Source organism: Penicillium verhagenii, assembly GCF_028828195.1.
Source record: "Penicillium verhagenii strain IBT 33310 chromosome Unknown utg000006l_segment0_segment0, whole genome shotgun sequence".
NCBI lineage: Eukaryota > Fungi > Ascomycota > Eurotiomycetes > Eurotiales > Aspergillaceae > Penicillium > Penicillium verhagenii.
The window spans coordinates 2,644,052-2,670,477 of record NW_026643170.1 but is presented as its reverse complement, the minus strand read 5'-3'; the positions used below and the strand labels follow the sequence as shown (position 1 = coordinate 2,670,477).

General features: G+C 47.4%; 11 protein-coding genes across 11 annotated transcripts; 4 read left to right on the top strand and 7 right to left on the bottom strand.

The window, feature by feature from the left end:
* Window positions 1–51: 51 nt before the first annotated feature.
* Window positions 52–391, bottom strand: N7466_006362 (uncharacterized protein; the record flags this gene model as incomplete). Its single annotated transcript, XM_057165759.1, has 2 exons — window positions 52–108; window positions 164–391. The coding sequence occupies 2 exons, from the start codon at window positions 389–391 to the stop codon at window positions 52–54; spliced, it is 285 nt and encodes a 94-aa protein (XP_057021358.1).
* Window positions 392–2,485: 2,094 nt separating this feature from the next.
* Window positions 2,486–4,181, bottom strand: N7466_006361 (sugar porter family MFS transporter; the record flags this gene model as incomplete). Its single annotated transcript, XM_057165758.1, has 3 exons — window positions 2,486–3,669; window positions 3,735–3,917; window positions 3,980–4,181. 3 exons carry the CDS (start codon window positions 4,179–4,181, stop codon window positions 2,486–2,488), a joined length of 1,569 nt encoding a protein of 522 aa, XP_057021357.1.
* Window positions 4,182–5,369: 1,188 nt separating this feature from the next.
* N7466_006360 (uncharacterized protein) lies at window positions 5,370–7,258 on the bottom strand (the record flags this gene model as incomplete). Its single annotated transcript, XM_057165757.1, has 6 exons — window positions 5,370–6,041; window positions 6,095–6,499; window positions 6,567–6,765; window positions 6,812–6,941; window positions 6,988–7,044; window positions 7,099–7,258. The coding sequence occupies 6 exons, from the start codon at window positions 7,256–7,258 to the stop codon at window positions 5,370–5,372; spliced, it is 1,623 nt and encodes a 540-aa protein (XP_057021356.1).
* Window positions 7,259–8,194: 936 nt separating this feature from the next.
* Window positions 8,195–9,333, bottom strand: N7466_006359 (phytanoyl-CoA dioxygenase family protein; the record flags this gene model as incomplete). Its single annotated transcript, XM_057165756.1, has 3 exons — window positions 8,195–8,324; window positions 8,382–8,804; window positions 8,855–9,333. 3 exons carry the CDS (start codon window positions 9,331–9,333, stop codon window positions 8,195–8,197), a joined length of 1,032 nt encoding a protein of 343 aa, XP_057021355.1.
* Window positions 9,334–9,865: 532 nt separating this feature from the next.
* Window positions 9,866–11,694, top strand: N7466_006358 (CocE/NonD family hydrolase; the record flags this gene model as incomplete). The annotated part of the gene is made up of 2 exons (XM_057165755.1): window positions 9,866–10,834; window positions 10,894–11,694. The coding sequence occupies 2 exons, from the start codon at window positions 9,866–9,868 to the stop codon at window positions 11,692–11,694; spliced, it is 1,770 nt and encodes a 589-aa protein (XP_057021354.1).
* Window positions 11,695–12,872: 1,178 nt separating this feature from the next.
* Window positions 12,873–15,283, top strand: N7466_006357 (uncharacterized protein; the record flags this gene model as incomplete). The annotated part of the gene is made up of 4 exons (XM_057165754.1): window positions 12,873–13,663; window positions 13,684–13,890; window positions 13,926–14,559; window positions 14,612–15,283. The coding sequence occupies 4 exons, from the start codon at window positions 12,873–12,875 to the stop codon at window positions 15,281–15,283; spliced, it is 2,304 nt and encodes a 767-aa protein (XP_057021353.1).
* A 416-nt stretch (window positions 15,284–15,699) lies between these two features.
* N7466_006356 (uncharacterized protein) lies at window positions 15,700–16,336 on the bottom strand (the record flags this gene model as incomplete). The annotated part of the gene is made up of 2 exons (XM_057165753.1): window positions 15,700–16,040; window positions 16,204–16,336. The coding sequence occupies 2 exons, from the start codon at window positions 16,334–16,336 to the stop codon at window positions 15,700–15,702; spliced, it is 474 nt and encodes a 157-aa protein (XP_057021352.1).
* Window positions 16,337–17,129: 793 nt separating this feature from the next.
* On the bottom strand, window positions 17,130–17,708 carry N7466_006355 (uncharacterized protein; the record flags this gene model as incomplete). The annotated part of the gene is made up of 3 exons (XM_057165752.1): window positions 17,130–17,293; window positions 17,361–17,458; window positions 17,515–17,708. 3 exons carry the CDS (start codon window positions 17,706–17,708, stop codon window positions 17,130–17,132), a joined length of 456 nt encoding a protein of 151 aa, XP_057021351.1.
* A 3,165-nt stretch (window positions 17,709–20,873) lies between these two features.
* N7466_006354 (uncharacterized protein) lies at window positions 20,874–21,680 on the top strand (the record flags this gene model as incomplete). The annotated part of the gene is made up of 2 exons (XM_057165751.1): window positions 20,874–21,582; window positions 21,655–21,680. 2 exons carry the CDS (start codon window positions 20,874–20,876, stop codon window positions 21,678–21,680), a joined length of 735 nt encoding a protein of 244 aa, XP_057021350.1.
* A 1,994-nt stretch (window positions 21,681–23,674) lies between these two features.
* On the top strand, window positions 23,675–25,212 carry N7466_006353 (aldehyde dehydrogenase; the record flags this gene model as incomplete). The annotated part of the gene is made up of 2 exons (XM_057165750.1): window positions 23,675–24,150; window positions 24,222–25,212. 2 exons carry the CDS (start codon window positions 23,675–23,677, stop codon window positions 25,210–25,212), a joined length of 1,467 nt encoding a protein of 488 aa, XP_057021349.1.
* Window positions 25,213–25,674: 462 nt separating this feature from the next.
* N7466_006352 (uncharacterized protein) lies at window positions 25,675–25,925 on the bottom strand (the record flags this gene model as incomplete). Its single annotated transcript, XM_057165749.1, has 2 exons — window positions 25,675–25,783; window positions 25,840–25,925. The coding sequence occupies 2 exons, from the start codon at window positions 25,923–25,925 to the stop codon at window positions 25,675–25,677; spliced, it is 195 nt and encodes a 64-aa protein (XP_057021348.1).
* Between the last annotated feature and the right edge of the window lie 501 nt (window positions 25,926–26,426).

Sequence of the window (26,426 nt, the reverse complement as noted above, 5' to 3'; positions counted from 1 at the left end):
AAAGGAGCGATCTGTTTGCCATACGGCTGCAAGTAAAATTGCAACAGACGCTTACAGGAGGTGGTTGAGGGAGCACTGAGCGTCAACATCGAGGTTGATGAGGCCAGACTAAAGATAGGATCAGTCTTTGAAAGATTAGAGAAGATAATAGCAGTGAACGTACCTCAACATCGTCGCTGTTGCAGCAGTAGACATCACCACCGGAGCAGTCGACACCGAGGGCACCGGGGGCAATGTTGCCGAGGGTGAGGATACCACCGTTGCCGTTGTCCTTGCAGACAACCTGCTGGTCAGACTTGCAGGTAGAGCCAGTGGTGGAGCCGCCCTTGTCACCGGTGGTGGCAGCGAGGGCAGTGGCAGCCAAGGCGAGGGTAGCGAAAATGAACTTCATTTTGATGGTAGAAGAGTGGCTGTTTCGTATAAGTTGATGAACTTCAGGTGCTTGTTGAGATGGTGACTTACAAGAGTGGTTGTAATAGGGTTTGTAGGATTGTGGATGAGATGATATTCGGCAAAATGAGGCGACCGATCAAATGATTTAAATACTCTCGTCGATGGATAGTCATGTAACGTTGGCGAGGATTCCGAGGGGAGTTGTGGAGATGTTTCGTGGAATGCAACTTACCCCTTGTGGCTGGCAGTAATGTAGGCACGCTCGCTGTTTTCGGAAATTCTCACATTCCTTGGCCAGAGCTCGGATCCAAGGATATGAACATATCGTTCCTTTTTTCATGATCTATGGAGCATGGCTTCAAATGTTTCTTTAATTTCACTGCAAGAGGGTAAGATGGACAAGTCCACCTACATACTAGAGCTTATTACATGCTTCAGTGGATCTAGAAACATACAAAGTACTATGTACGCATTATTGTGGAAAATTCTACCCCTTCAAATGTTTACGATAGGAGTATTTAATTTGAACTGTGGATAACTGAACTGTTTAGTAGATAGCATGTAGATAGTAGTGTATGGTCATCTAGCATACCAAGAGCGCCCGTCTATAAAATCACGAGGCACACTAAGCATTGTAGGCAACATTGAACCTTTAGGCCCTATTCATTTTAGGTTTTGAAGAAGTCTTGAACTATGAAAACTCCGACGTCAACCAATCGTGAGCTACATGTGATGAGCTTTAAAATCGAGTCGTTGACAACAGTAAGCCGACCGTCATCGCCGTGTTCGTGCATCTTCTGTCGATCTCATATCAAGGTCAAGGGATATCAATATTGGCGCACTGATAATTGATGTCTAGCATGAAAATTCTTCAATGTGGAGCGTCGGAATGTCTCCTGAACTCTAGCCAATCTCCCCCACAAAATATGATTGTAATTCACTATGTGATTCACTGATAAAAATAAACATTGAAAGTGACAGCTAAATCCGTATGCTCGATGACCTCACCACCTCGGGAAATTTAGTTTGATTGGTGGACCCCTCGACCCTAAACTTTTGGTTCCTTACACTTCCGAGTTTACAAGGAAGGCAAAAAATCTGGAGAAAGCTAGAGAAAGGTGAAGAAAGATGGAACGATTTACCTAAAACGACCAAGCCGATGATGGATCTACTCTAATCCTGTGAACAGCCATGGAATCGATCAGCAAAGTTAGTACTAGTAGATAACAAGCTTGGAAATATGCATACTTAGAGTCCTGTGAGTCAATAGATCAGCATAAACTAAGCCACGAGAGCTCGAAATAAACTTCTCTAATAGAGAAAGTTAAAAAAGCCTCAAAAGCCACCTCCGAAAATGGGGAAGGGAAAGGGCCACCGGGAGTAAATCTCCCGTCCTATCGGATCATGCTGACGCCTCACATTGATTCATGTGCCCACGGAATGTGACCTGAATTCCACGAGGAATGCTTTGAGGCTACCATAGTCTCATCTCACTGAGTCCACAAACAAGTCTCCACCTCAATTGTTCGCACTGCGACTGCAAACCTGCTTTTCTTATCCAAGTGGACTCGTGAGGTTCTCGTTCCTGATCTAATGGTCATACATTTTGCCCCTTGGCCTCATGGAAGTTTAACGCAGAGTTGACTGACCATTGCCTGAACACGGTCTTGGGGAATCGCTGAAACTGTGCAAGGTTTCATTAGGTTAGTCGGGTGAATTTGCCGGATTCCTCGGCGGCTCCACACGGAAGACCCGTTGTGAGCGCCATGTACGTCGGTGGGTGGGTTGGGCGCGGAGAGAAAGAATTAACCTACGCGTGCGGAGATTTCAACTCCGAGGGTGTTTGGGTGTGAGAACGGGGTCGTATGGTGATGCTGATGATCTACGCAAGTGACGGAGTTACAATCAAGGGAGAACTGTGTGATGAGAGAGGGTGCATGTAAGTTCAGCGGCGAAAGTGACGTGTTAATCCTCATTCATATCGTTTCACATGTACGTATTCTATATCGACATTCATATCTAACATATGGTACGGAGTCCATAGACCAACGGAAATTTTCCATCAAGCCATGTGCTCCACGACTGCATTCGTTCAAGACTTCTCCAAGGCGACGTTCTCGATCCGCTCAGCTTGCATGCCCATTTTCTCCGTATCTTCGGCATGGGCAAGGAGCTCGGTTTGATATGGCATATCCCTTGCGACAGCGACGGTATCGAAGAAGGAGTTGGAGTTGACAAAGATCTCATCAATCTCTTCCAGAGTCCGTCCTTTCGTCTCGGGGCAGAGGAAGTAAAAGAATACAAGGGCGGACGCACTGATGCAAGCGTACACAATGTAGTACCTGTATCCGATAGTCGCAAATCCAGTCGGCGACACCTCGGCCAGAACAAAGCTGAAGATCCAGTTCGCAGCCGCGGACATGGCAGTGACCTTGGCACGAGTACGCAATGGCGCGATCTCGGCTGCGTACATGAAAGGCACGAGGAAAAGTCCGATCGGGAAACAGAAGAGCGCGACAAAGTAGAATGCGATCGAGGCACTTGCTGCAGCTGTGTTTGTGAGGTCGCTAGATAGACCTGCTAAGCAGGTTTGCGCGATTGTCATACCGACGGCGGCGGCAATAAGAAGTGGGCGCCGACCGAAGCGATCGATAAGGAGAACAGCTAGACCAGCAGCGAAAAATTGCCAGATCTGTAGACAGCCTGAAACAATACGGGCGGTGGTTCCTGAGTAGCCCAGGTTCGTTTCCAAAATCGTATCGGAGTAGAAAGTAATAATGTTGACACCGGTCATCTGGGCCAGGACGTTGACGCCGATGGCAAGCACTGTGCGGTGGAGATGGCGGTTCTTGGTACGAGCGAAAGGAGAAGAAGAGGTTGAGCCCTCATTTTGTTCGTTCTCCAGAAGTGATTGCCGGATGATCTCCAGCTCTTGGGCAACATGCTCCGAGTCAACGGAAACATCCTCCAGACGTGCCAGCACCTCTGCAGCTTCTTCAATTCTGCCTACTTTGGCGAGCCAACGAGGAGACTCGGGCATGAAGAGGATGCAGGAAACGACGAAAATGGCAAAGATAGCCTGGAAGGCGATCGGGAATCGCCAGCTGGCGGAGTTGCTGCCCGCGTAGTATAGACCAAACTCCAACCATGTTGCAAAAGCAACACCACCAATGGCAAACCAGCCTTGCAACAAAACCATACGTCCACGGGCTTCGGCATCGGAGGATTCGGAGACGTACATGGGAATTGTCGCTGTGAAGCCACCAACACCCAAACCTAGAGGTTGTTAGTTATCAATTGAAAGATGACTTGAGGGAGGTGGATGTTATATATATACATACCGGTGATGACTCTACCCACAATCAGCTGGGCCAGAGAGAAAGGCGTAGCTTGGATGATAATTCCAACTAGAGCGATGCATCCTGCTAAGAAGATAGTCTTTCTGCGACCGAGTCGATCACCCAGAAAACCACATGAAAATGCACCGAGGGCACATCCAACTTCATAAATCGCGACCGTGGTGCCTGTTCGAGTCAGAATGGGGGATTTTCCTTTTCGGGTCTTGGAATGTCATCTCGGCACTCACCTTGAATAGTGGAGTTGTGTGATTTTTGAGCACCAGAAGTATTCAGAGTATCGATTTGTGGAAAGACGGCAATAAATGAAGCCAAAGTAAGTAGTCCGTTGGCTACCGCTTGGTCGTAGCCCTGTAAAATGAAGCCGACGGCACCAATAACGCCAATGACGCGGCCAAGATTCTTTCCACGCAGCTTGGCAAGGCTTGCCATGATGCTTGGCAGACAGATAAGCTTTGTATAGATCACGGAACACAAAAAAAACCCAGACGTTCACCCAAATCACAATAAATCTGGCAAAGTCTCCGAGGAAAACGAGAGTGAGAGAAAAATGAAAAAAGTAATGTGCGAGGGACGTGTCCGTCTTTAGTAGATACCTCGACTCGAGGGGGGTTGCGGGGACCCCAAGCTGGGGAAACCGGAAGTTGACCGACATCCTTGCCATGTGGACCCGGGGTACAGGTACTTTGGAGGGGTTTCCCCAGTTCTACGGCGACGTCTTCCAATCACCAGCCATAGAATGGACATTGACCAGCATTGACCAGCATCCCCAGATCTGTCGACAAAGAAAAAGCTCCGGTGAACGTCGTGGCCCCCCAAAGTCAAACCCACAGTAATTTCGCCTTTGCGAAACTCAACCCTTTAAAATTCCGTGGACCGCCATATTATTGACTCGGTCGTTGACCGACATTCATAACTGACTTTTCCCTCAACTTCGGCCTCCAATCGGGAACAAATTTCTATCCGGTGCGCTTGGGCCTTCGAAAGCCGACCGGGATACAGGCTAACTCGGTAATTGAATTCCATTCACCGGGATCCTCCACTCATTTCATTCGTTCCCGCGATCTTTCTTTGAAAGGTCGGAAGAGCCCGCCCCGGTATCCACTTCCCATGGAGTATGGCCAGGTGACCCCCTTCTCCGGTGAAGATCGTATGTTGTCATGACAGAAATGCCGTAGCTCGACAGGGATTGTGCCATATTATGAACAGGTCAGAGGGACTAGCTGCCCCTCCGGACCGAGATTTAGCCGTCGGCTTCTTATTTGTAAACACCGGTCATAGCAATGAAGTGGAGCTCGGACAAAAGACCAAAAAAACCCAAGGAAGACGCGTGGGGTCAAAGATCTGGAAAGTCATAAATCATCTGCTTTGTCAGCATGCGGTCACACAAGATCACATTGCATTGATGAGTTTATACAAGCAGGTATCGTGCTTTGTCATGCAGCTAAAAAATATGTGCTTAAAATATTTGAAATTTTGAACGTTCCAAGCTTGGAATAAATAAAAGAGATATTGATTGTTCTACCAGGACCTCCTGGGCACCAGCAAACCCTGATTCGCTTATAACGGCCAGCACGAGGGGCACAACGTAAGAAGCTTCAACAGTATAAGCCCACACGATCACTCCTTATCAACCTTGTATATACCCGTAATCGCACGAATCCTCTTGCCCCATATGAAAACAGGAATTCCCAGCAATCCAAACAAAGCAGTTAGACCTCCAAATGTGCCAAATGCTCCATCATAGCCATTCCTCTCAATAAATGGACTGATGCCATAACTGACACCAAACGATATAATACCACGGAATGCACAAATGATGATCAACAAGGAGCTAGCCCGCTGGGGGTAGCTGTCGAGGAGATACGTGATAGCCACAATATTGGCGCCTACAAAAGTAAAGTAGTAAGCAGCAACAGTCCAAACGTAGATGAACCAGTGATACGATGTTGGATGAGAGGCACCATAGCCGTATAGTACTGCTGTGAATGTACCGATAATGATGGGGAATATGAGCGGCAGCAGGCGGATCTCCGGCTCGTGGATGCCACCTCGTCTATTTGCGAACCAAGCGATGAGCCTATCGGAACCAAAACCAAACATTGGCAAAGCCACCAATGAGGTGACTATTTGGCCACAGTTCACGTAGCTTGCCGACCGTTCTGGCCAGTTGTACAGTGAAGTAACAATGGTGCCGTAGGTTGTACCAATGGCGACGTTGACACCGAGAGTGAGACCGTTTAACGCCATAGCCCAAAGGACATTGGGTAGGAGAAGTAGCCGAAAAGACTCCTGCGAGGAACATTAGCTGCGAAGTGTGTCTGGATGCTTGCTACAGAACTTACTATAAGAGTTTCCATTCCCTTGCGCCACTCAGGTGAACCGACCCAAAGGCGAAGGTCAGAGCGCCATGTACGAGCTTCGTATAGGTCGAAGTCCAGAGCCGGCTTCTCTACGACTATATGGTGAGAGCCCTTTGTGACTTGATCACCATGTTCTTCATCGGATGCCTCGGTGGATGAGTTCTCCTGGTAAGAGGATTGAGGACGGTAGTACTTTGTCTCGGGGACAAATGAGAACGCCATGATAAAAGAAACGCCAGCAAGGCAAGCACCAAGGCCATACCACCATCTAGTTGTGATAGCTGCAGCAATAGGACTGGCAAAAAGGACGAATATAGCTGTCGCGATTGTTTGAACGCTTTGCTGAACCATGAGGAATGTACTCCTCTCGTGAAGGAAGAAAATTTCCTATACTCATAAATTAAAATCACCTTCCTTGTAGCAAGGAGATTTTGAAATGATTTCTATGACTCACCTGGGTTATCATGGGGACTAGAGCCTCACTCTGACCCGCAGCGAGACCAATAAGCATACGTGCACCTAAATGCCAATCGAAGTTGGTTGCATACGCGCACAAGATGGCGCCGATGACCATTATGCCCGTCGCAACGAGTAAAACAATACGGCGACCAACGGCTATGGCGATAGGCATTCCGATCAAGTTGCCGATACCCCTTAAAAAGGTGAGCTTATGCATTGAAAGGTAAGGGTTTCACCTACATGGTCAAGGTCGGATATGTCATGAGTGAGGTAATATCGGCGTAGTCTTTTCCAGCGGCAGTGTATGCAGGAATATACAAGGTCAAAAGACCGCCGAAACCAGACACTAGGGACAAGCCGACAGTTGAGACTAGACGAGTCAGTATCATTCTGTAGATTGTTGAAGGAGAGCGTACAAAGAGAGAGAGCAATTAAAACCATGGTCTTTTGCCACTTTCCCATATTCAACGGGTCTATGAACTGTTAATGACACAAGGCAAAATGAAGCTTGTCAACAGGGAACAAACCTTGAGGATCACTTGTAGGGGTCGGAATATAGACGATTTTGCCTGCAGTGAGTTGGACAGTTCCACTGACGTTCACCTTGGACTTGGTGACCTCGATTCCCTCGCTCATATCTTCAACATCAATGTTCTCAACATGCTTCGAGCCTGCCGGTTTGTCCATGGCGACTGTGAGCCAAGTGTTTGTAAATTCAACGGGCGAGGTGGACTGGTGTTTCGCCAGTTGCGGATGAAAATTGGAACATTTGGCGGACTGTCATCACGTTTATAATGTCTTTCCACGAAATCATGAGCTCGGTCAGGTTGTAGAACTACCTCGTTAGTGTCAAAGGTTCTTCTGGTGGTGGCATGGTTCACGGTTCGCTCGTAGATACGGAAGATGACCAAATTGCGAATCCGATTCGATAGATTCAAGCCGTTTTCTTCTTTCGTGACGCGCCCGCCCACACGGAACTGCAAGTCCCTGCAATTCCCCACTTTCCGTGGCTTGTTCCCCGTGGGGGAGGAGACTTGGAATATGGGGAAAGAAGAGGGGTTAGTCGGGTTAGTCTAGGCCAACCGACCCGAGGTGGATACTGCGAACCCAAATTTCATGGCCCGGTAGCAAATATGGTCTCTGGAAATCTATGATGAATTCCCTGCGGTCTACCCGCTCATATTTCCATGGAAATAAGATAAGTGGTAATGTGCATATTGGGCAGAATATTTGTATTTTTGGCACACATAGGCAGGAAAGAGAGAGACGCGCGATGCGCGCCGCGCTGCGGTAATATATGCAAGGGGGAAGTTTGTCTTGTTTGACGTGTCCTGACACGCCTAATGGGCCCACTGCCAATCGGCACGCACGCTCATCCAGAGTGCAAAGTGGACAAACATACAAACAAGACTCCATGGAATACGATTTTAAATCTTCTAAGAAATGTTCGAGCAACTCAGATAAGAAAGGCCAGGAAGGTAGATTTATCGCTACTACTAGTAGTATATTCGAGTAATAGTAGGGTGCATCATCATCATGTAACAGTACGGTTGGACAGGAATTGTAAGTTCGCAATTTCAGTGGTTCTTATTTGTCCAAAGCAAATATCATCCAAAAAATATCTCAGTAAGACTTCACACCGGCTAACCGAAGCACCTGTTCAGTAATGGTAGGCTTCTCGAACGGCTCCGTCCGGTATTTGGGACAAACTTCTCCATCCCGCATGGGCTTTTCCTCTGCAGGACGGATGTTGCTGGAGATGCGTTAATTAGTATTCATGGCGGAGCTTTTGTGTATGAGAAATACACACCAATGCGGCCAATGCGTAGTCCCAGTGAATGTCTCGAAGCATTTCTTCTTTGCTTCCAAAGCCTCTTCATCGGCGAACTTTCTCGGGGTCATACAGATGTATTGCACATGTCTAATCTGGTCGCCCTCAGGCAGGCGTGCGTAGTGCATGGTCCGGGAGTCCCAGAGAACAAAGTCGCCAGGCTCCATGTTAATTTTGACCAGCTCGCAGCCTCGCTCCTCAAACCACTTGATATCCTTCTCGCTGAAAAGGAACAGATCCATGTATTGGATTTCAGGAGGTGGGGCATCTTCGTGATCTGCAGATTCGCGCTTGTGCTCGAAGAACTCGTTGAACTGGTTGGCAGACCCTTTCATTAGCATGAGACCGCCATCTTTGGGGCCGTTAGGGGCGTAGTTGAGAAGACCCTGGACGGCTTGCATGCTTTATTGATTGTCAGTCTATTTTCTCCAATAATCAAACGGAGGACTCACCCCTTTCGCTCTGGATTTTGGTCACAGTGAGGCCAAGGACTCCAGTTTAGATCTTTGCGATTTGGCAATGAAATGTTCATCCCGTCGAAAGAAGAGATCAACTCCTTGGTGCCCCACAGCTTCTCAAAGGTCTCAACGACCTTAGGCTCTGTACGAGCCTCCCAAGCAATCTTCTCGTGGGTCGAACCATACGAGAAGTACATCCCACCCTTGAAACTGATTGGCAGATGATCGACCGTCCATGTGCTGGGATCCTTTTCATCGAAACCAAGCTCGAAGTTTTTCAACCACTGAATTTGCTTGTCACAGTAGTACTGGGCCCGTTCAGGAGTGATGACATTCTTGATCACCACGCAGCCATTCTTGTGGAACTCATCGCGCCAGTCGCCATAGACTTGGTCTTTGTCAAATGTAACCAAGTCTTTGGTTTCGAAGCGAGCTGCGACTGTTTTCGGCTTAGTCTCTATGGTGCTAGACATTATTGCGTAGATAGTTGTCAGGGAAGACTGAGATGTAATTGAGGAATTACCTTGTCAAATTTAACCAAACTCGAAGATTCTTATCCTGCTTTTATCTGCAGACATCACAAATGAGGAAATATGAGCATTGTGGCAGCATTCAGTTCAGGGTCCTACCGACTCTTACGGTTCGGTTCGGCTCGGCTCGGTTGATTGGCTTGTTTACCCCCACAATTCGGGTACGGGGTAAATTACAGGCTAGACCATGAATGGACTAGTCCAATAAGTGTATCGATGCTCTCCGAGAATTGGCCAACCGAGCCGTGAATTTGCCCATGCAAGGGAAATTAGGATGAAACGCCCAGGTGGGCGCCCATTGACTCGTTCTCCCATGATCCGAGCCGAAGTTCCAGACCCAGCTTTGTGCAGCTGTGATATATCCTTGTATGTCGCTTCATTTAAATGAATTGCTTTGTCTGTTTCCCATTGAGGATTTTGTTGTAAACGAATGATCAATCGTCCTTGTTCATAATCTTCTTAATCTTTCAAAGCTATGCCTATTCCTTACCAAGTCGCATACAAGCCTTTGACCAAGCCCGAGGTTGGTGTCAATGGCTATGTCGAGCCTTCGCCGGGCAGGTCAGAGGTGATCGCGAAAGGCACCGCGCCATTCAACGCCAGGAAGCTGGAGTCCGATGTTCGAATCGACCATGATATTGAGATCCGTGTTCGAGACGGCTGTCGACTCCATGCCGACATATATCGACCAACGAGCGACGATCAAGTTCCCGTGATTATCTCATGGTCCCCATATGGGAAGAAGTATTCAGCGCTAGAAATGATATTCAATGTCTGCACTTGGGCTTGTTGCCTTGAGCGCGGAGATGTCAGCGGGTTAGAGAAGTTTGAGGGCTTGGACCCGGCTTGGTGGGTTGCCCAAGGCTATGCCATAGCCAGTGTTGATGTCCGGGGAGCGGGAAACAGCGATGGGGATGTACCGTGTATGGGCTTGCAAGAGGCCGAAGATGCTCATGACGTGATTGAGTCCCTTGCAAAGCTCCCCTGGTGCAACGGCAATGTCGGGATGGCAGGCAATTCATATCTTGCCATCATGCAATGGCACGCCGCTGCCCAGAATCCGCCCTCACTCAAAGCTATTGCACCATGGGAAGGGTCAGGAGATATTTTCCGAGAGCAGTTCTGCCGAGGAGGATGGTTCAACATGAGCAATTATGACCTTATCACCACTGTGGTGATTAAAGGAAATTCCGGGGTTGAGGACTTCGCGGAAATGTATCGCCGGGATTCTCAAGCCAACATTTACTGGAACGACAAGAGAGTCGATATGAAAAAAATCAATATTCCATGTTTTATCACGGGATCCGACTTCAGCCAGATTCATACCATGGGCGCGATCCGAGGATGGATGGAAGTCAATACCGAGAAGAAATGGATCAAATGGAGCGGTTATCAAGAGTGGTTCGAGCTATACGCGGTACCGGAGAGTTATCTGGAGTTGAAGGTGAGCGATCCAGTTAGGCTTTGCGAAAATTTCAAGGATATATCACTAACCGGGTGCAGAAATTCTTCGATAAATATCTCAAGGAAATCGATAACGATTGGGAGAAGACGCCCAAAGTACGCTGGACAACCCTCCCGTTCGGGGACAAAGAAGTCAATAGTGACATCGTGCTTCCCGACTTCCCGGTGCCAAATACCGATTATCGCACTTTATACCTTGCTCCGAACGGCTCTCTTTCAGCGGAGCTACCTCTTCAGAGAGGCAGCTCCGTGCATAATTCAGAAGACCGATGGTCCATCTCAAAATTCAAACACACCTTTTTGCAGCCAAGTCGACTTCTCGGGCTTCCCAAGATTGAGCTTTTCATGAGCTGTGACGCGCTTGATGATATGGTTGTATTTGTTCAACTGCGTAAGCTCAGCAAAGAGGGGAAAGAACTTGGCCAACTGCAGTTCCCTTTCGATCGTGCGCCCGTCAATACCATGGACGAGATCGCGGAGAAAGACCGTGTCAGCTTAACCACCCATCATGGTTCCATCGGTATTTTGAGGGCTTCTCACCGGAAAATAGACTCTGGTCGATCGATTCACCCCCAATTCCCATTCCATCCCCACGACGAAGTCCAAAAGGTTACGAAGGGCGAGATCGTCAAGTTGGAAATCGGCATCTGGGCCATGGGTGTGGACTATGAGGAAGGTGAGAGTATCCAAATTGACATTCTGGGCCAGTATCCTGGATTCACTGAAGTTGCTGCTTTCTCCAAGCCCAGACCTGAGCACGAGAAAAACAAGGGTGATCACGTCGTTCATTTTGGCTCTGAGTTCCCAAGCCGAGTTATTTTGCCCTTTATCCCACTATAGCGTTCCTGCTTTAAGTTGATTACAATTACTGCAGCTTCAATATAAAGTGGTGTCTTATTATAATCTCATAGTAAATAAGAAATGTCTAGATAAGTAAAGGAGTTTAATCTAAACACACCCCCCTCTCATGCTAACACACCCCCATATGACCTACTAAGCCTAATCAGGATAGATTGATGCCTGAGTTTTCCTCATCATGCCTTAGGCAGTAATATTTTCTGACCGCTTCTTTTACCGCCTTTTCCTTTCATCTTACCGCCTTCAAAAACTTAATGCCTTAATTCTTAGGCCAGAAGTAAAAAATTGACTCCAAAAAAATGTACATATCCTTACAAAAAAATCAGGCACCAAAATCTTCTCAAGTCTATTCTTAAGTCCATTCTCAAATCCATTCTCAAGTCTATTTTCAAGTCCATTCTTAAGTCTATTCTAGATCGATGGGTAGGGGGGAAACGGCAGCGGCATTATGCGGGCGTGGGGCTGAATCGCTTGCTACACGTTACACGGGTCATATGACGCGCTACGCCCAATCGGGACGTATTTTTTCCCCACCAGTGCGGCCCCTGTTGGCAGAAAAAGAGGTCATGTGATCTTTAATGGACTCAAGAAGGAACTTGAGAAGGGATTACATGGCTAGGATTTCGGCCTGGTTTCTTTAGTAAGAATGTATATATTACCTATTGTAACTAGTGCCAATTGTTGATGCTGTAGCCTGAAGATCTAGATATCAAGAAAAAATGGTGTGCATTGGACTCAACAGCAAATTTTGCAATCCAGAGTGGAGCAAATGAAAGGCATATTGGAAGCACTGCATCACGATTGAGATACGAGACTTAACCTCGGCTACCTTAATCTACTCTATTGGGATATCTATCAAAATTTCGAACCTGACGTGATAGATTGAACTATGCGTGATAACAAAGGGAATCGCGTTCGGTTCGGTAAACACAATGTGGGGAAATGCGGGGAACTGCGGGGTTAATATTACTCTTTGGCTCGAATATAGTATCCCGTAACACTACTAGTAGTAACAATCGGCGAATGTGGGGGACAGGGAAATATCGCGTGATATTTTTAGTACTAACTGACGGTGCCGGCTCCTGCCGAAAAAAAAATGATCTTGCCACGGGTCGGTTCACCATATCACACGATATTACCTTTCTGCACAGCTGCCTCCGATGTCGTTTCAAGCCCATCTTGGGCCAATTCCCACCCCACTAGCGATCGGGGCTAATACCGAACACGAAAGTCTGACATCTGCAGGAGGTTCGACACAGAGTAAGCCGATTCGGCTGGCTCTCGCTTGTAACCAATGTCGAAAGCGCAAGGTTCGCTGTGACGCGCAACAACCGAAGTGCCGCAACTGCAGCGTTCGTGGGGATCTGTGTGAGACATCGGATCCTAGGAACTCGGGAGACTTCCCTGCTGTGCGCCGACGGGCCATGAAGCGCTGGAATTTGAAGACTCGACCGAAGGCTGGCCCGGTTCTGTCACCAGTTTACCAATCCCCAGGAACACGCACCCCAGTTACATTATCATCAATCAATTCCGTCCTGAATCCAACTGTCCCCATTCCAGCCAATCAAGTGGATCAGGCTTCGCCAGACTCAAGGAGAGCCTCGAAAAGCTCCCCCATAGCTGCGTCATCGGTGAGCCAAGATTCGTCATCGAGAAGAACGAATCACAGTGAGAGACTAGGAGAAGACCACTTTTCTTGGCAGTCCAGGGCATACCAGGAGAGTACCGAGGCTCATGTTCAAGAGGTCACACCAGGGCAGTGTGGAACAGAGCAGGTGGCAATTGAGACGTCACCAGATGAGATCGTTACCACAGATGATACAGGAGACAAGACATGTGTAAGCGTTGACACCAGGATCAGTTCTTTTCATGGAGTTATAACTCGGTCTGACTTGGATTTAATTTGCAAAAGCACTTGGGCGCGAGTAGCGTGCAATGCCTTGTCAACTTTGTCGATTTACATCTAACAAGATATGGTTTCGGTGATGCCACCCCTTTGTTCAAGCATGGTATGTTACATGCCGAGGAGTTCCCAATGCCTATTATACCAAAGTTGGTGCTCCTACCAACCCCACAAAGGCTCTCCACCTATATCGATGCATTTTTCACGCGACTATGGCCACTCTATCCCGTTATTGAGCGCTCCGCCTTTGAAGAAGATATCAACAAGATTGTTTGGTTACAACAGAAAGCTGGAAATAATGACCTGAAAGCCTAGGTTCGAACATTGAATACTTGACAGCTGGCCACTGCCTTCATGGTCACTTGACTGCCATTCCATCGACATCGACTGTACAAGCATTATTCCTGTTATCTCTGGCACTGAAGTCTGCCGCAAGAGCTGGGCAGGCATGGCAAGTTGCTGGTCATGCGGTCCGAATGGCACAGTCTATTGGACTACACAAACTAATTAAAGTAGGTCCATCCACACAAGCCTTCACAATCGACTCTAGTCCAGCAAGCCCCGATGAACGACTTTGGTGGTCATGCTTTGCATTGGAAAAACTAATGCAACTAGAGTATGGCAGACCGTCCATCATTGACAGAAGCTATGATTCGCTGTCCGTATGCTTCTCTATGGATGTGGACCTGGAGCTTAATTTCCCCTACTTTAGGGCTTGGGTCGCATTGGGTAGCATTATGGGTCGCATTTCAAATCGTCTGTACTTCCACAGATTTATGGGTGGATCCGCCGAAATTCTTGGCTTGGTTGCAGAACTAGACCAAGAGCTCACGGAGTGGGCCAATTACCTGCCAGACCCGCTGAAGCCTCACATCACATATCCAGTTTACGCTAGAGATGAACAGAGAATCATCTCCACATTTCTTGCCCAGCAGTATCACCACGTCAGTTGAACTCAAACATGGTTCTTAAGAATGATATTAACCAATCTCACAGGCCCAACTCAGCATTTTACGCATCACGCTTCTTTTCCCTCAGAAAAGTCTTGAGAAAGAGATAACTAAGCACATGAAAATTATACCGAATCACTCCCGGCTCTTGAGTGGTGCATCAATATGCGCCAATGCAGCAAGATCAATTATCACTCAATCGCTTCAACTAGCCGACAGTCGCTTGCAATCAACGCTGCTTCCGGCTCCTCCGACTTATCTAGCTACGGTGATACTCGGCCTTGGTATTCTACGTCAACCTAACAATAGGCTTGTTAGATCTGACGTTGAGCTTTTGGCTTCTGCTACTGAGTTTGTTGAAACTTGGTATCTTCAATGGGGCTTTTCTCATGATTTTACTCAGACATGCACTGACTTGCGGGAACGAGTGGTCTCGATCTTTCAAAATGCAGATGGGAGCACTAGAAAGCCATTTATAGAGAGCTCTGCCAAGAATATATCGGCGATTACGGCGGGGCAGCAACTCCAGCTCGACAACAGAGGCTCAATGGAACACGGGATATGCTCAAATTTGGAAGATCATATTACGACAGATGATAATAATGACCTGTTTGGTAGCTTTGGTTTTGAAGACTTTTGTGACATGAGTCACATGATGGACTTTAATTTCGAGACGTTTGATGGAGAGAATATGTTTTTCGCACTTGACAGACATTGACTTTGAAGGTGCTTCTGTGGAAAACCGGTGTGCGAAGGGAGTTGAAACGTAGTCTGTGAAAACATTGAAAAATAGCATGATGTAACTATATTGTCTCTTGCATTAGAATAAGATACTACACATGTGCACCACAGTGCACGAGTCAGACGACATACTCTTGAGTACATTTCTCGGTACCTGAAGGCTAAGTGTTCCTTCCGCCCGGAACCTAGTATTTCCGGCTCCGTGTCATCATTCGGCCCGATGTATTCCCGAAGAATCAGGTGACCTTGAGCGTGGAGTCAGTCAACTGGTCACATGGTCAGTCTGTCAAACACCATTTGTCTTGAGTGACCTCTTTCGACAAAGGGATCCCACACACACAAAAGTAAGTTGGTTACCCTTGAAGTAATCTTGAGCTGTCTTTTGCCATTCTTCTATTCAATCTTGCTGGTCCGAGAGTTCTCACTCAACTCCAATCTCTCATACCAAGTGCTTACCTCGCCATAGTCCTCATACGGATAGTCGACATCCCACATAAACCGGTCCTTTCCACAGCTGCGGAGGGTGTCGAAGAAAAGTTTTCCACTGGCAACATCGGCAGTCGTGATCCAAAACTCCTTCTCCCAGAATCGCTGCATTCTCAGCTTGCACTTGAAGTTTTCTGGCTTGAAGTGACGCATCCGATGATCTATACCCGCGAGCGATAAAGTGAGCCCTTCTCCGCAGTGACCAAGAAGAACCTTCAGCTTAGGGTGTGTGTCGAACAAGCCTGAGACTATCAGCCGGATTGCATGCGTCACTTTTCCACACCGAAGCCTCATGGGCTACCCGCAAGGAATTCACAATCCCGGTCGATGCGCGCTTGGTCGGGGGTAGGAAACATGGGGTGCAGATACACCGGAACGTCAATTCTTCTAATTTAGCCTACAGGGGCTTACGATAGGGCTCGTCGAGATGTTGTACAGTTTCGGCATCGCCGCTTTGCGTGTATCCGTTGATAAGAACGCTGACGAAGCCTAGTTCTTTGACCCATCGCTCTGCCTCTACGGCGACTGCTTGCAGGTCTTGCATGGAAACAGAGCAGAAAGCTCGGAGCCTGTGAGCGTGCTCGCCCGTGAGCTAAAATTGATGAACCTCGTCATTGACTTTTGCTGTTCTCATATCTTGCTTTGGGTCGAAGATGCCCTCGATCCCGAGCATGGTCAGCTTAACCACCCATTATGGTTCCATCGGCATTCCGCGGGCCTCTTGGCGGGAGATAGACTCTGATGGGTCGATTCACCCTCAATTACTATTCCATACCTACCACGCAGTCTACAAGGTTACGAAGGGCGACACCGACAAGTTGGAAATCAGCCATTTAGTTCATTTCAAGTCTGAGAAAAGAGCTAAACAGAAGGCTGAAAAAGTGACAAGAGAACTGAAAGAGTGACAACAGAACCGAAAGAATAATAAGAGAACTGAAATGGTGACAAAAAGAGTGACAAGTAAACTGAAAGAGTGACAACAGAACCGAAAGAACGACAAGAGAACTGAAATGGTGACAAAAAGAGTGACAAGAGAACTGAAAGAGCGACAAAAAGAGCGACAAAAAGAGCGACGAAAAGAGCGACGAAAAAACCGAAAAGAGTGACAAGAAAACCAAAAGAAAGGAACGAAGCAACAGGGGCAGGGGAGGGCGGTCCTGCTTGAGAGAAAGGGAGGTAGGCGGATTTAATACTGTGAGCAGGGGAGGGCGGTCCTGCTTGAGAGAAAGTAGGGTGGACGGATTTAATACTGGAGCAGGGGAGGGCGGTCCTGCTTGAGAGAAAGGGGGTGGGCGGATTTAATACTGTAGGCCGTGTCGAAACGGCCAAACCATCAATCAAGCCTCGCCGAAATTCCCGGAGTACCATTGCGCATACTCCCTCGGGACGACGACAAACTGGTAGGGGAAGGAGTCGGCGTCAGGGACGGGAGGAGGCAACGGTGTTGATGGGTCGCGGGCGTACACAGCAATGGGAAACTTGGGCTCGGGGATGTCGAACCCTTTAAAAGTGAGCGGGTTAGCATGGATCTTGACCCTTTCGTTCCAAGTTTCAATCAGTTTTCATACCTCCCTCTATGTCTTGACGCGCCGCGCGGGTTTTATCCCTCCTCCATTGTCGGTGCTTCCTCCGGTACTCCTTCGAGAGGATGTGCTGAGGGTTTTGGCTATATTAACTTATGATTAGCATCCTCGCACCGCCACTATTTCATCCCAAGCTTACCAGATCTTCATGCTGGCATTGTAGAGCCAGGCCCCCAGATAACAAAGCAGTATGAGCACAAGTGCTCCAAGAATGATCCCCAAAATGATCATCCACTCAGGCCAAACGGACTCTGCTTCCGTCGTCATCCCTCTGATTGAAAGTACCCCCGTAGGGGACGCAGGAACAGGCAAGACCAAGAGGTTTTTCGTCATTTTGAGAATGGCACGAAGAGTTTCAAAAGAATCAATGTGTTTACACTTACATGAAAGTGGCGGGACTTCACATTTGTCTATATTTACGATTTTAGCGTGCCTTCCAATTTTATACTTCGCAGGATTAGAAGGTACGAAGTCACCTTTTCACGGCCGGTGAGGTCAATATTATGTTATGCCATTTATTACTGAAGTATGAAGTATAATCCTGTCTCAAGTCCCGTCTCAAATCCCGCCTCAAATCCCGTCTCCAATCCCGTCTCAAATCCCGTCTCAAATCCCGTCTCAAGTCCCTTCTTTCATGCACATGTGGGTTTTGAAGTCTTTAATACTGGCGGGTTAGCATAGATCTTAAACACTTTAGATGTTTCGTTCCAAGTTTCACACAGTTCTCATACCTTTCCCCTTATGCTCCGCCTTGGTTTTTTCTTTCCTCCATTGCTTGTGTAGGTCCCGGTAGGTCTTTGTGAGGCTGCGCTGAAGGGGGTCCACCGACCTATCACTACATTCACTTATGATTAGTATTCTCGCAGCGCGACTCGTTCATCCCAAGCCTACCGGGTTTTTCTCATCCCAATGATGAACCAGGCCCCCAGGGCACAAAGAAAGAGGACCGCAAAAACTCCAATACCGATGCCGCAGAGCTTCGTACCCTCCCATATGGGCTTTGACTCTGTGACCACGGAGCTAAACGTGGACGAGGGTCTTGCTTCTGTCGTTGTATTAACAACTGAAACTACCAGTCCCTGTAGGGGCAGAAGGGATAGGTGAAGAGACACGAGGAATCGAGTCTATGAGGGAAAGGAGGGCGAGGAACGCAATATGATAATATTGAGTGCTGCAAGGAAGAAAGAAAGAAGAGAGAGAAGGAAGTTCGTGCCTTCTTTGGATGCCTGGGTGTGGGTGATTCAAGACTGGATTCACAATCCGGGATGGGAGAGACTTGTGAGCGGAGCTGCGATGGCGGTTTGTGGCGATGAGTCGGACTCGATTCGTCCGGGGTAAGCAAGTAGTCGAAGAATCCGGACTTCCAGGGGAACTTTTCCGGCGTGTTCACGGCATTGGTAGCATTGGCAGCGGACGGGATTACTGGTGAATATCCGTTTCCGAAGTCTGGTAGTTGGGCATCCTAGTCATCGTCGAACTCGGGTCGGAGTAGCTAAGGTGGTAACAAAGTTAGCAATTCAGGAGTTTCTTATGGTACTAGGCGAGATAAGGGTTATGGACGGCATCGGCACCGAATAGGCAGCGGTGTCTCAATTAATTTATAGACCTGAGTCGCCTCATCAACCTCACACTAAAACTCTTATAGCATAACCATCCCTAGCTTATTATTATCCTCCTCTTCTTCTCTTATTAACACAGATTCTAGATTTAAATCGGAAGTTAGCTTGGAATTCATTTCGGGGGCATTAGGAGGGTTCAAAGTCTCAGTGGGTCTTACGGATTCAACACATACATTCTCATCGGGTTGAACTCCAATAAGTCCCGTCAATGCGTGAATCTCTCTCACTTAACTCTTATTTCGACTCACATCACCAATTCGTTCCGGAACTGAACCTTATGATTCACCATCCTGTCATCTCCATCTACCACCCAATTTCTTAACAAGATCCTTCAAACCCATGTTGACACACACCAATCTGCTTTTGAAGTGATGACTGGATCAGGTATTTGTGAGAGTTGGGTGGAATTGCCCCAGGTTCTCTTGGGAAGAAAGTAAGAGGAGTAATGAGCTGGAAGTGAATAATCAAGTAATAACAGTAGTTGGTTAACCGTCAAAAGCTTGAGCCTTTTGATTGTAAAACGGGGGAGGGGGGGGGAAACAGGGTAGATGACGAGGGAAGAAAAGAAAGAAGAGAAACAAAACCCAGGAACAGTATTTATACTTATAGTAATCAATCAACCAGTAATAATTCCGTCAATACCCTCATAGCCTAAATCATACTCCCCACACTACTCCTCCATCCCGTCTTCTGCCCCAGTCTCCTCCTTCTCAATCTGGTTCTCAGTCACTCCGTCCTCCTTGGCTTGCTTGACTGCCTCTTTGATGAAGGAAGAGAACAAGCTATCTACAGGAGATGGAGTGAGAGTACGGATCACATGACAAGTGATCAAACAATAGGGAAAAGGGGCCTTCTCAATGTGGGAGAAGGGCTTTGATTCTGTGATCGTTGAGCAGAATTTTGATGAAGGCCTAGCTTCGGTCGTAGTATTTGTGACGCAATTAGCCCTGTTGGAGGGCTATAGGTTGTAGGGATAGGTAATGAAGATGCTGTGTATGATGAATCAATAAACCTGTGATCACTGAGGTGACTACCGGAATTATTGTAATTGATTAGTACTATCAATGTATGGAAGAAGCAGAAGACATATAAGCTAGGGATGCTGGCAGGGGTTGAATACGGTGAAGAAAGAAGGAAGTAGGATGTGGGATTTATTCTGTGGGAATTTGGTAATTTGAGGATTTATTACCTGTACGGGTACTAGTCACCCCTTTTGTTTTGTCTCTAGTCATTTATTCTCGAGTCTAGCTATTACTACGCAAGCGCCGCTACTCGGCTGCCGCTTTTGACTCTTTCAAACGTTACCGCCTCACACCCATCACTCCATACTAGTAGTGATATGAGAACGCCCCCCTTCACTAGATTCCATTAGATTAATAGAATATCATTATCATCATTAAGGCATACGATCATTATGAGAAGTAGGTTTTCCGCCTGTCCAGTCATACTTAAGCCACATACTGGTTAAAAGTCTAAAGTTGTGGGTGACCGCGTGTGAGTTTCCTGGATACTTCTCTTTACATTTTGCATTTTGATTGGCTACATTTTGAATATAGTGCCGATGAATAGCAGAGTTTCAGGCATCAAGAGGATCCATTTATCAATTAAGTTTAGTACTATACTTCCGTTTCTGTATTAAACCAAGCACTATACATGCTTTATGCTTCGGAGGTAATATCCCATTTTAGACAGCGGCTTACCAGATTGTAGACCCGGAGTCCCGGACCTCAAATGCTATCCAAATAATATCCAGTATTATCTCTTGTTCTTCCTTTTAATTTATTCTGTCATCCGCTTCGTCTAGTAGTCCGTACGACTTTCTTTACTCGCCCAAACCCGAGAATCAATTTTGACTACCTTGAATCCCCCTTGTCAAAAAATGGGAAGCTTCACCGAAAAGGCCCGTGCTCTTGGGCCTGACTACATTGTAATCTGGTTTGGGGGCAGTCGATGGAAATTATCAATCTTCACTAATGTGCTGGTCACTGAGTATGCACTACGTGAAACACTTCAACGTGAGGAAAGGCTACAATACAAGGTCCTCGCTCTTAAAAAGGCCACGGCTATTGAACTTGATAGCGAACTCCAGCTTGCATACGCAGAAGCGAAAAGCCAACTGAATGAAACTCGTGTCCAACGTTACCATAAACAACAAGCACTTTACCGAGAAGAAGCGGGGATCAATTCATGGGTAAGATCTCAGTACGATTGGTTAAGAACGAAAGAGGACTGGTATATGCGCGAAGAAATGGTCCGAGAGTGTGCAGAAACAGGTGGCTGCTGTAGTCGAGACTGTGGTTGCTGCGCTCGAAGAGCACAATCGAAACCGCAGAAAGGAAGGGGCCATTGCACTACCGAGTGTTGGTGCTGTTCGGGTCAACGGGGCTTTGAGCTCTCGGATGAGGACAAGAAACAGGCTCAGCAGGACTATAAGGACATGCTTGAGAAGGGGCAGTGTTTTCTGGAGCTACAGGTTAATTGTTTCTTTTCCCCATTCAAGAATCAAGTGCCTAAGCCATTCAGGAATCAAGTGCGCAAGCCTCGAAAGATGAAATTACACTCCAGACTGGCTTTATGGCTGCGCTTACGTATGTATGACCTCGAGTATATGTTTTATTGAGGTCTATGTGGTGGTCTTTGCTCCTCGTGGTATTTATCAGTGTTCCAGGTTTCTTTCAATGATTGAAAGAAATGTTAAGTCTTTCTTCTTTTGAATCTTGCAAATCTTGCCATTCTGTATTCTGTTTTTCTTGCTCTCGGTTGGCTGTCACGCATTGACAGTCTTTGTTTCCGTTGTCTGATAGTTGCAGAGATGACAGTCTTTATTCACTGAGAAGGTTTTCCCATTCATTAGGGTTTAGTTTCTAGTTCCTGTAGTCAACCTTAAGCACCTTAAGGTTGACTCCTTTCTGTCTTTTTCTCCTTCTATTTCTCTTTCTCTCCTCTGCCTGTGTTTTTCTTGAGTTTCTAGGACCTTAGCACAATACCATTGTGTCTTCGCCTGCCGTGTCACATTTGCCCAGTAAAAAGAAACGAACCCAATTTGATACCATGTAATGCTAAGGATATTTTTGCGTAGGCTTGTAGTTGTACAGTTCACATGTGCAGATGTCGATGTATTTCGTTGCATGTGTGTTAAAACCATACTGGCGACGACTAAAGTAGAGATGGGACGTTTGCTACTTTTGATTGTCTCGGCCTTAACCTCACTAAAACCCACTGCATCAATCTTACTTTCTCTCACCAAGTCCCGCGGCGCCTCCATTGTCGTTTCAATGGGAGTGTTGGGATCCACTCTGGCACATTCGAAGATGTCAATCTTTTTCAGGCTTGGTGGCAGAATTTCCAGGGCCTCATCTACACACTGCATGACGAGCTTCGGGCGAAGGGCATCCAGTAAGTGATCCGAAGTCAAGCCGGCTTTAATACTCAGAAAATTCTTATCCGCATCTTCTGGTTGCTCGGTGAAGTAGTCCCGAAGTACAGTAGATGAAGAGAATTGCGGTCGCGCGTTCCATAAAACGAACCGCCATTCCAAACATTGAACGTTTGCTCCGGTCCTAATACATGGCTTCGAAAGCTTGGGTATTTGGCGCTGGGGGCCTTATTGATGAGGTAAGACCGGTAAATTAATCAACTAAGCAGATATGGGGCTGAATATGTATACTAGTCATGAGGCCAAAGCCCGTGGAGCCAACCTCGCGCCCAATGATTTGCATTATTTTTTCTGTGCGGTCGAAAAATTGACGCTGAGGGAAGCAGAATGAAAGAGATGAACAAAAGTTTTGTTTCATTTCCACAACTTAATTTTCAAGTCTCGAGGGTTTGAAAGGGTAGAGGAAATGCACCTACGGTGTTCCGTTCCCGTCCCACAATAAGAAATATAACGGAGATAAACGGATTTATCCGGACTGAAGATAAAACCATCGGTTCTTCTTGGTCTTGGTATGAGGAATTTGCGATTGGTCGGGTTGAGCGGCTGAGCGGAGTGAAGAAACTGAAGTGGGTCACTTGATTGGCGATGGAGTTTCCTCACATTCCTAGGAAGTTATGAAAAGCCAAAGAGCAGTGTATTCTTACTCTACTAGTACTGAGTTGCGTGCCCGACTAAGCCTGCGGTTATCTAGACGCTAGGAGGATCCGTATGTTAAAATTACTTTTTTTATTACACACTGATGTTGATGAGATCTACCTACTAGGCAGTGATACTCACACTATAGCGCTGGTTTTGTCAAACATCAGCAAAAGTGCTCAGTCAACGGTGAGCTCCGAACAATATTTTTTGATCATCATATTTCCCCACCTGCTTTTGTCAATTCAGTATCAGCCGGCCTTTTCCCCGCCCCGCTAGTGTTCTCTGTCAGACCGAGTGCCGCACCCGAGCTGAAACGGTTGTTTCCCCCCACATGTGCACGCATGGATCTTACATTTCAGCGGGGCTTAGACCTGAAAAATCACATCTGATGGCTCGTTCTCCGCAACTATCTCCGAGACTATTATGAGGAAAATACAATGACCCCACGCAACAATCGATCTGCCCATCAAGACTGATCCGGTTTCCTCAGTAGCTGGCAGTCTTAAATCCCCGCCGCTTCCCTTATTATCCTCGCTCACCCTACATGCCGACCTTTCGAGCATTACATCCTGAAAGAGTTCTCAAGGCGCCTCGATAGAAACAAAATGAGCTCAAACACTTCTCCCAATGGCACCAATGGCACCTATCTGGTGCCCCTGATTATCGGAGGCAAGGACGTTGTTGGATCGAAGCCTTTCCCCGTCATCAATCCAGCGACGGGTGAAGAGGTTTGGGAAGCTGGAGGCGCTTCTCTTGAACAAGCTGTGCAGGCCGCAGAGGCGGCCGAGGCTGCACGCCCCGCATGGTCCAAGACAAAAGCATCATATCGCCGAGACCTGTTCCTCAAAGCCGCTGATCTCTTCCAAGAGAGATACAATGAGCTTGTGGGATATCAGCAGCTAGAAACCGGCGCTGACCCCAACTTTGTGAACTGGATTCTGCCTCTTACCATTGAGAATCTGAGAGAAGTTGCCGGAAAGTGCTCAATGATCAATGGCACTTATTCGCAGTCCACGGGCGAAAGCCGAGGCGCTCTTATCTTGAAGGAGCCTTATGGCGTGGTGCTTGGAATTGCACCATGGTTAGTGCTTTATACCGAGCAAGTCAGTCTCGACATCTTTTTTCGGTCGCTAACTGGTCCTTACTTTTTAGGAACGCACCATGGCCCTTAGGGTGCCGTGCTGTCGCATACGCCTTGGCAGCTGGAAACACCTGTATTCTCAAGGGATCGGAGCTTTCTCCAAGATGCTTCTATGCCATCGCTTCGATCTTCAGGGAAGCTGGATTCCCCGATGGCGTCTTGAACGTGGTGTATCACCGACCGCAAGATGCCGCGTCGGTTACAGAAAAGCTTATCGCGCACCCTGCCGTCAAAAAAATCAACTTCACTGGCAGCACGGCGGTCGGCTCGATCATTTCTGCGATGGCTGGAAAGCATCTGAAGCCCATCATTACCGAACTTGGTGGCAAGGCCAGTTCCATCGTTCTTAAGGATGCAGACCTTGAGAAAGCTGCCGCGGGATGCGCGATGGGTGCCTTTTTGCACGCCGGCCAGGTATGCATGTCGACCGAGCGTCTCATTGTGCATGCCTCGATTGTGGACGCTTTCACCGAGGCCTTGAAGAAAGCTACGGATCAACGATGGCCCTCCAGCAAACAAAGTCCAGTCTTCGTGACTGCTGCTGGAGCAAGCAAGACCAAGAGATTGGTCAAGAGTGCAATTGCCGATGGCGCCACAGTCGTGCTGGGTGATGCAGACGAATCCGTGAAAATGGATCTTAAGTCTACTCGCATGCGACCGATTATTTTGAAGAACGTTGGAAAGAGCTCAGAGCTGCACCTGAAGGAAAGCTTTGGGCCGGCTGTGGTCTTGTATACATTTGAGACGGAGGAGGAGGCTTTGGCCATCGCAAATGATACTGAATATGGCTTGGCTGGTGCTGTGTTCACGGAGGATATGGCGGCTGGTCTGAGGATTGCAAAGGGCTATGAAACTGGTGCTGTTCATATTAACCACATGACAATCCATGATGAGTCAAATCTGCCTCATGGAGGCACAAAAGCCAGTGGATGGGGCAGGTTTTCTGGCATGGCTGGTGTGGAGGAGTACCTGAGAACTAAAGTTGTCACTTTCGACGACTGAGATGTCCTTATTCATCAGCCCTATATATCCCACATCAATGTTCCTTCTCGTACATACGACCATAGGGTGTGGAGAACAGGGCTTCCCGTCCGCTCAGCCGTACTTAAGCCACACGCCGGTCAGTTAGTAGTATGTGGGTGATCACATGCGAATCCTGACTGTTGTATGTTTTTGTATTTTTTTATTTAGTGGAGACTCCTCGACCTTGGAAGGGATGACTATTCCTGAGATTTTTGGTCGGTGCAAAGATTGATTTCAAAATTGTCGGTGATATCATTCGAACACCAGAATTCATACCCACTAGGGGGGCAGCAAACTCGACATTATTGGAGTGTCTAATATCCGGAGGCTTTGCCGATTTGTCGCGGGCGTGCACAGCAAGAGTGCGTTTCGGCTCCGGAGTTTCAAAGTATTTCACAGCGAGCAAGTTAGCATATATCCCAAACCCTTTCGTTCCAAGTTTCAAACAATTTTCATACCCTTTTTGGCCTTTGCTGCACGAGTTTTATCAGCTTTCCATCGATCTGCACGAAGCCGCCAGTTCTTGTTCAATGCGCGTTGAGGTGAATCACTACATTAACTTATGATTAGCATTCTTGTACCATAATTGGTTCATCCCAAGCTTACCGTTGTTTCAACCATCTGGAAACAAGCCAGGCTCCCAGGCCGATAACAAGGATGGCGATCGCAATGCCACCGGCAACAGCGAGCATTTGCAAGTCTTCCCATCCGCGGGGCTCAGTATCCGTGACAGATGATGAGAAGGTCTTGTTTGGCTCGGACTCTGTTGATGTGTTGACAACAGTTTTAAACCCCGTAGGGGCTGCAGGTAAATCTGTCAGCGGTGGAACACAGCCGCTGCTCAGGGAAAAGTGAAGAACGGAGAACAGAGAGAGAAAAGCAACTGGATTTGCTATGGACAATCTCTCTCGGGGGGGGGGGGGGGAGATAAGGGAAAAGGAAGGAAGGAAGCAAGCACTAGATCTAGATATACCTAGAGGGGGTCACCTGACCCCTCTCTAATGATGATCATAAGCTAGTCCAAAAAAGGGTAACATGCGGCGGCCGATAGAGGCCACCCAAAGGTCACATGATGCTCACATTCCCAATTTCAACTTTCCGACCGGCAGAAAGGAAATTACGAGTAATTCCAAATTCATATTGGTTTTTGAACTCCATTATGTTCAGCGCTGCATTATACATGAAATCCTTGA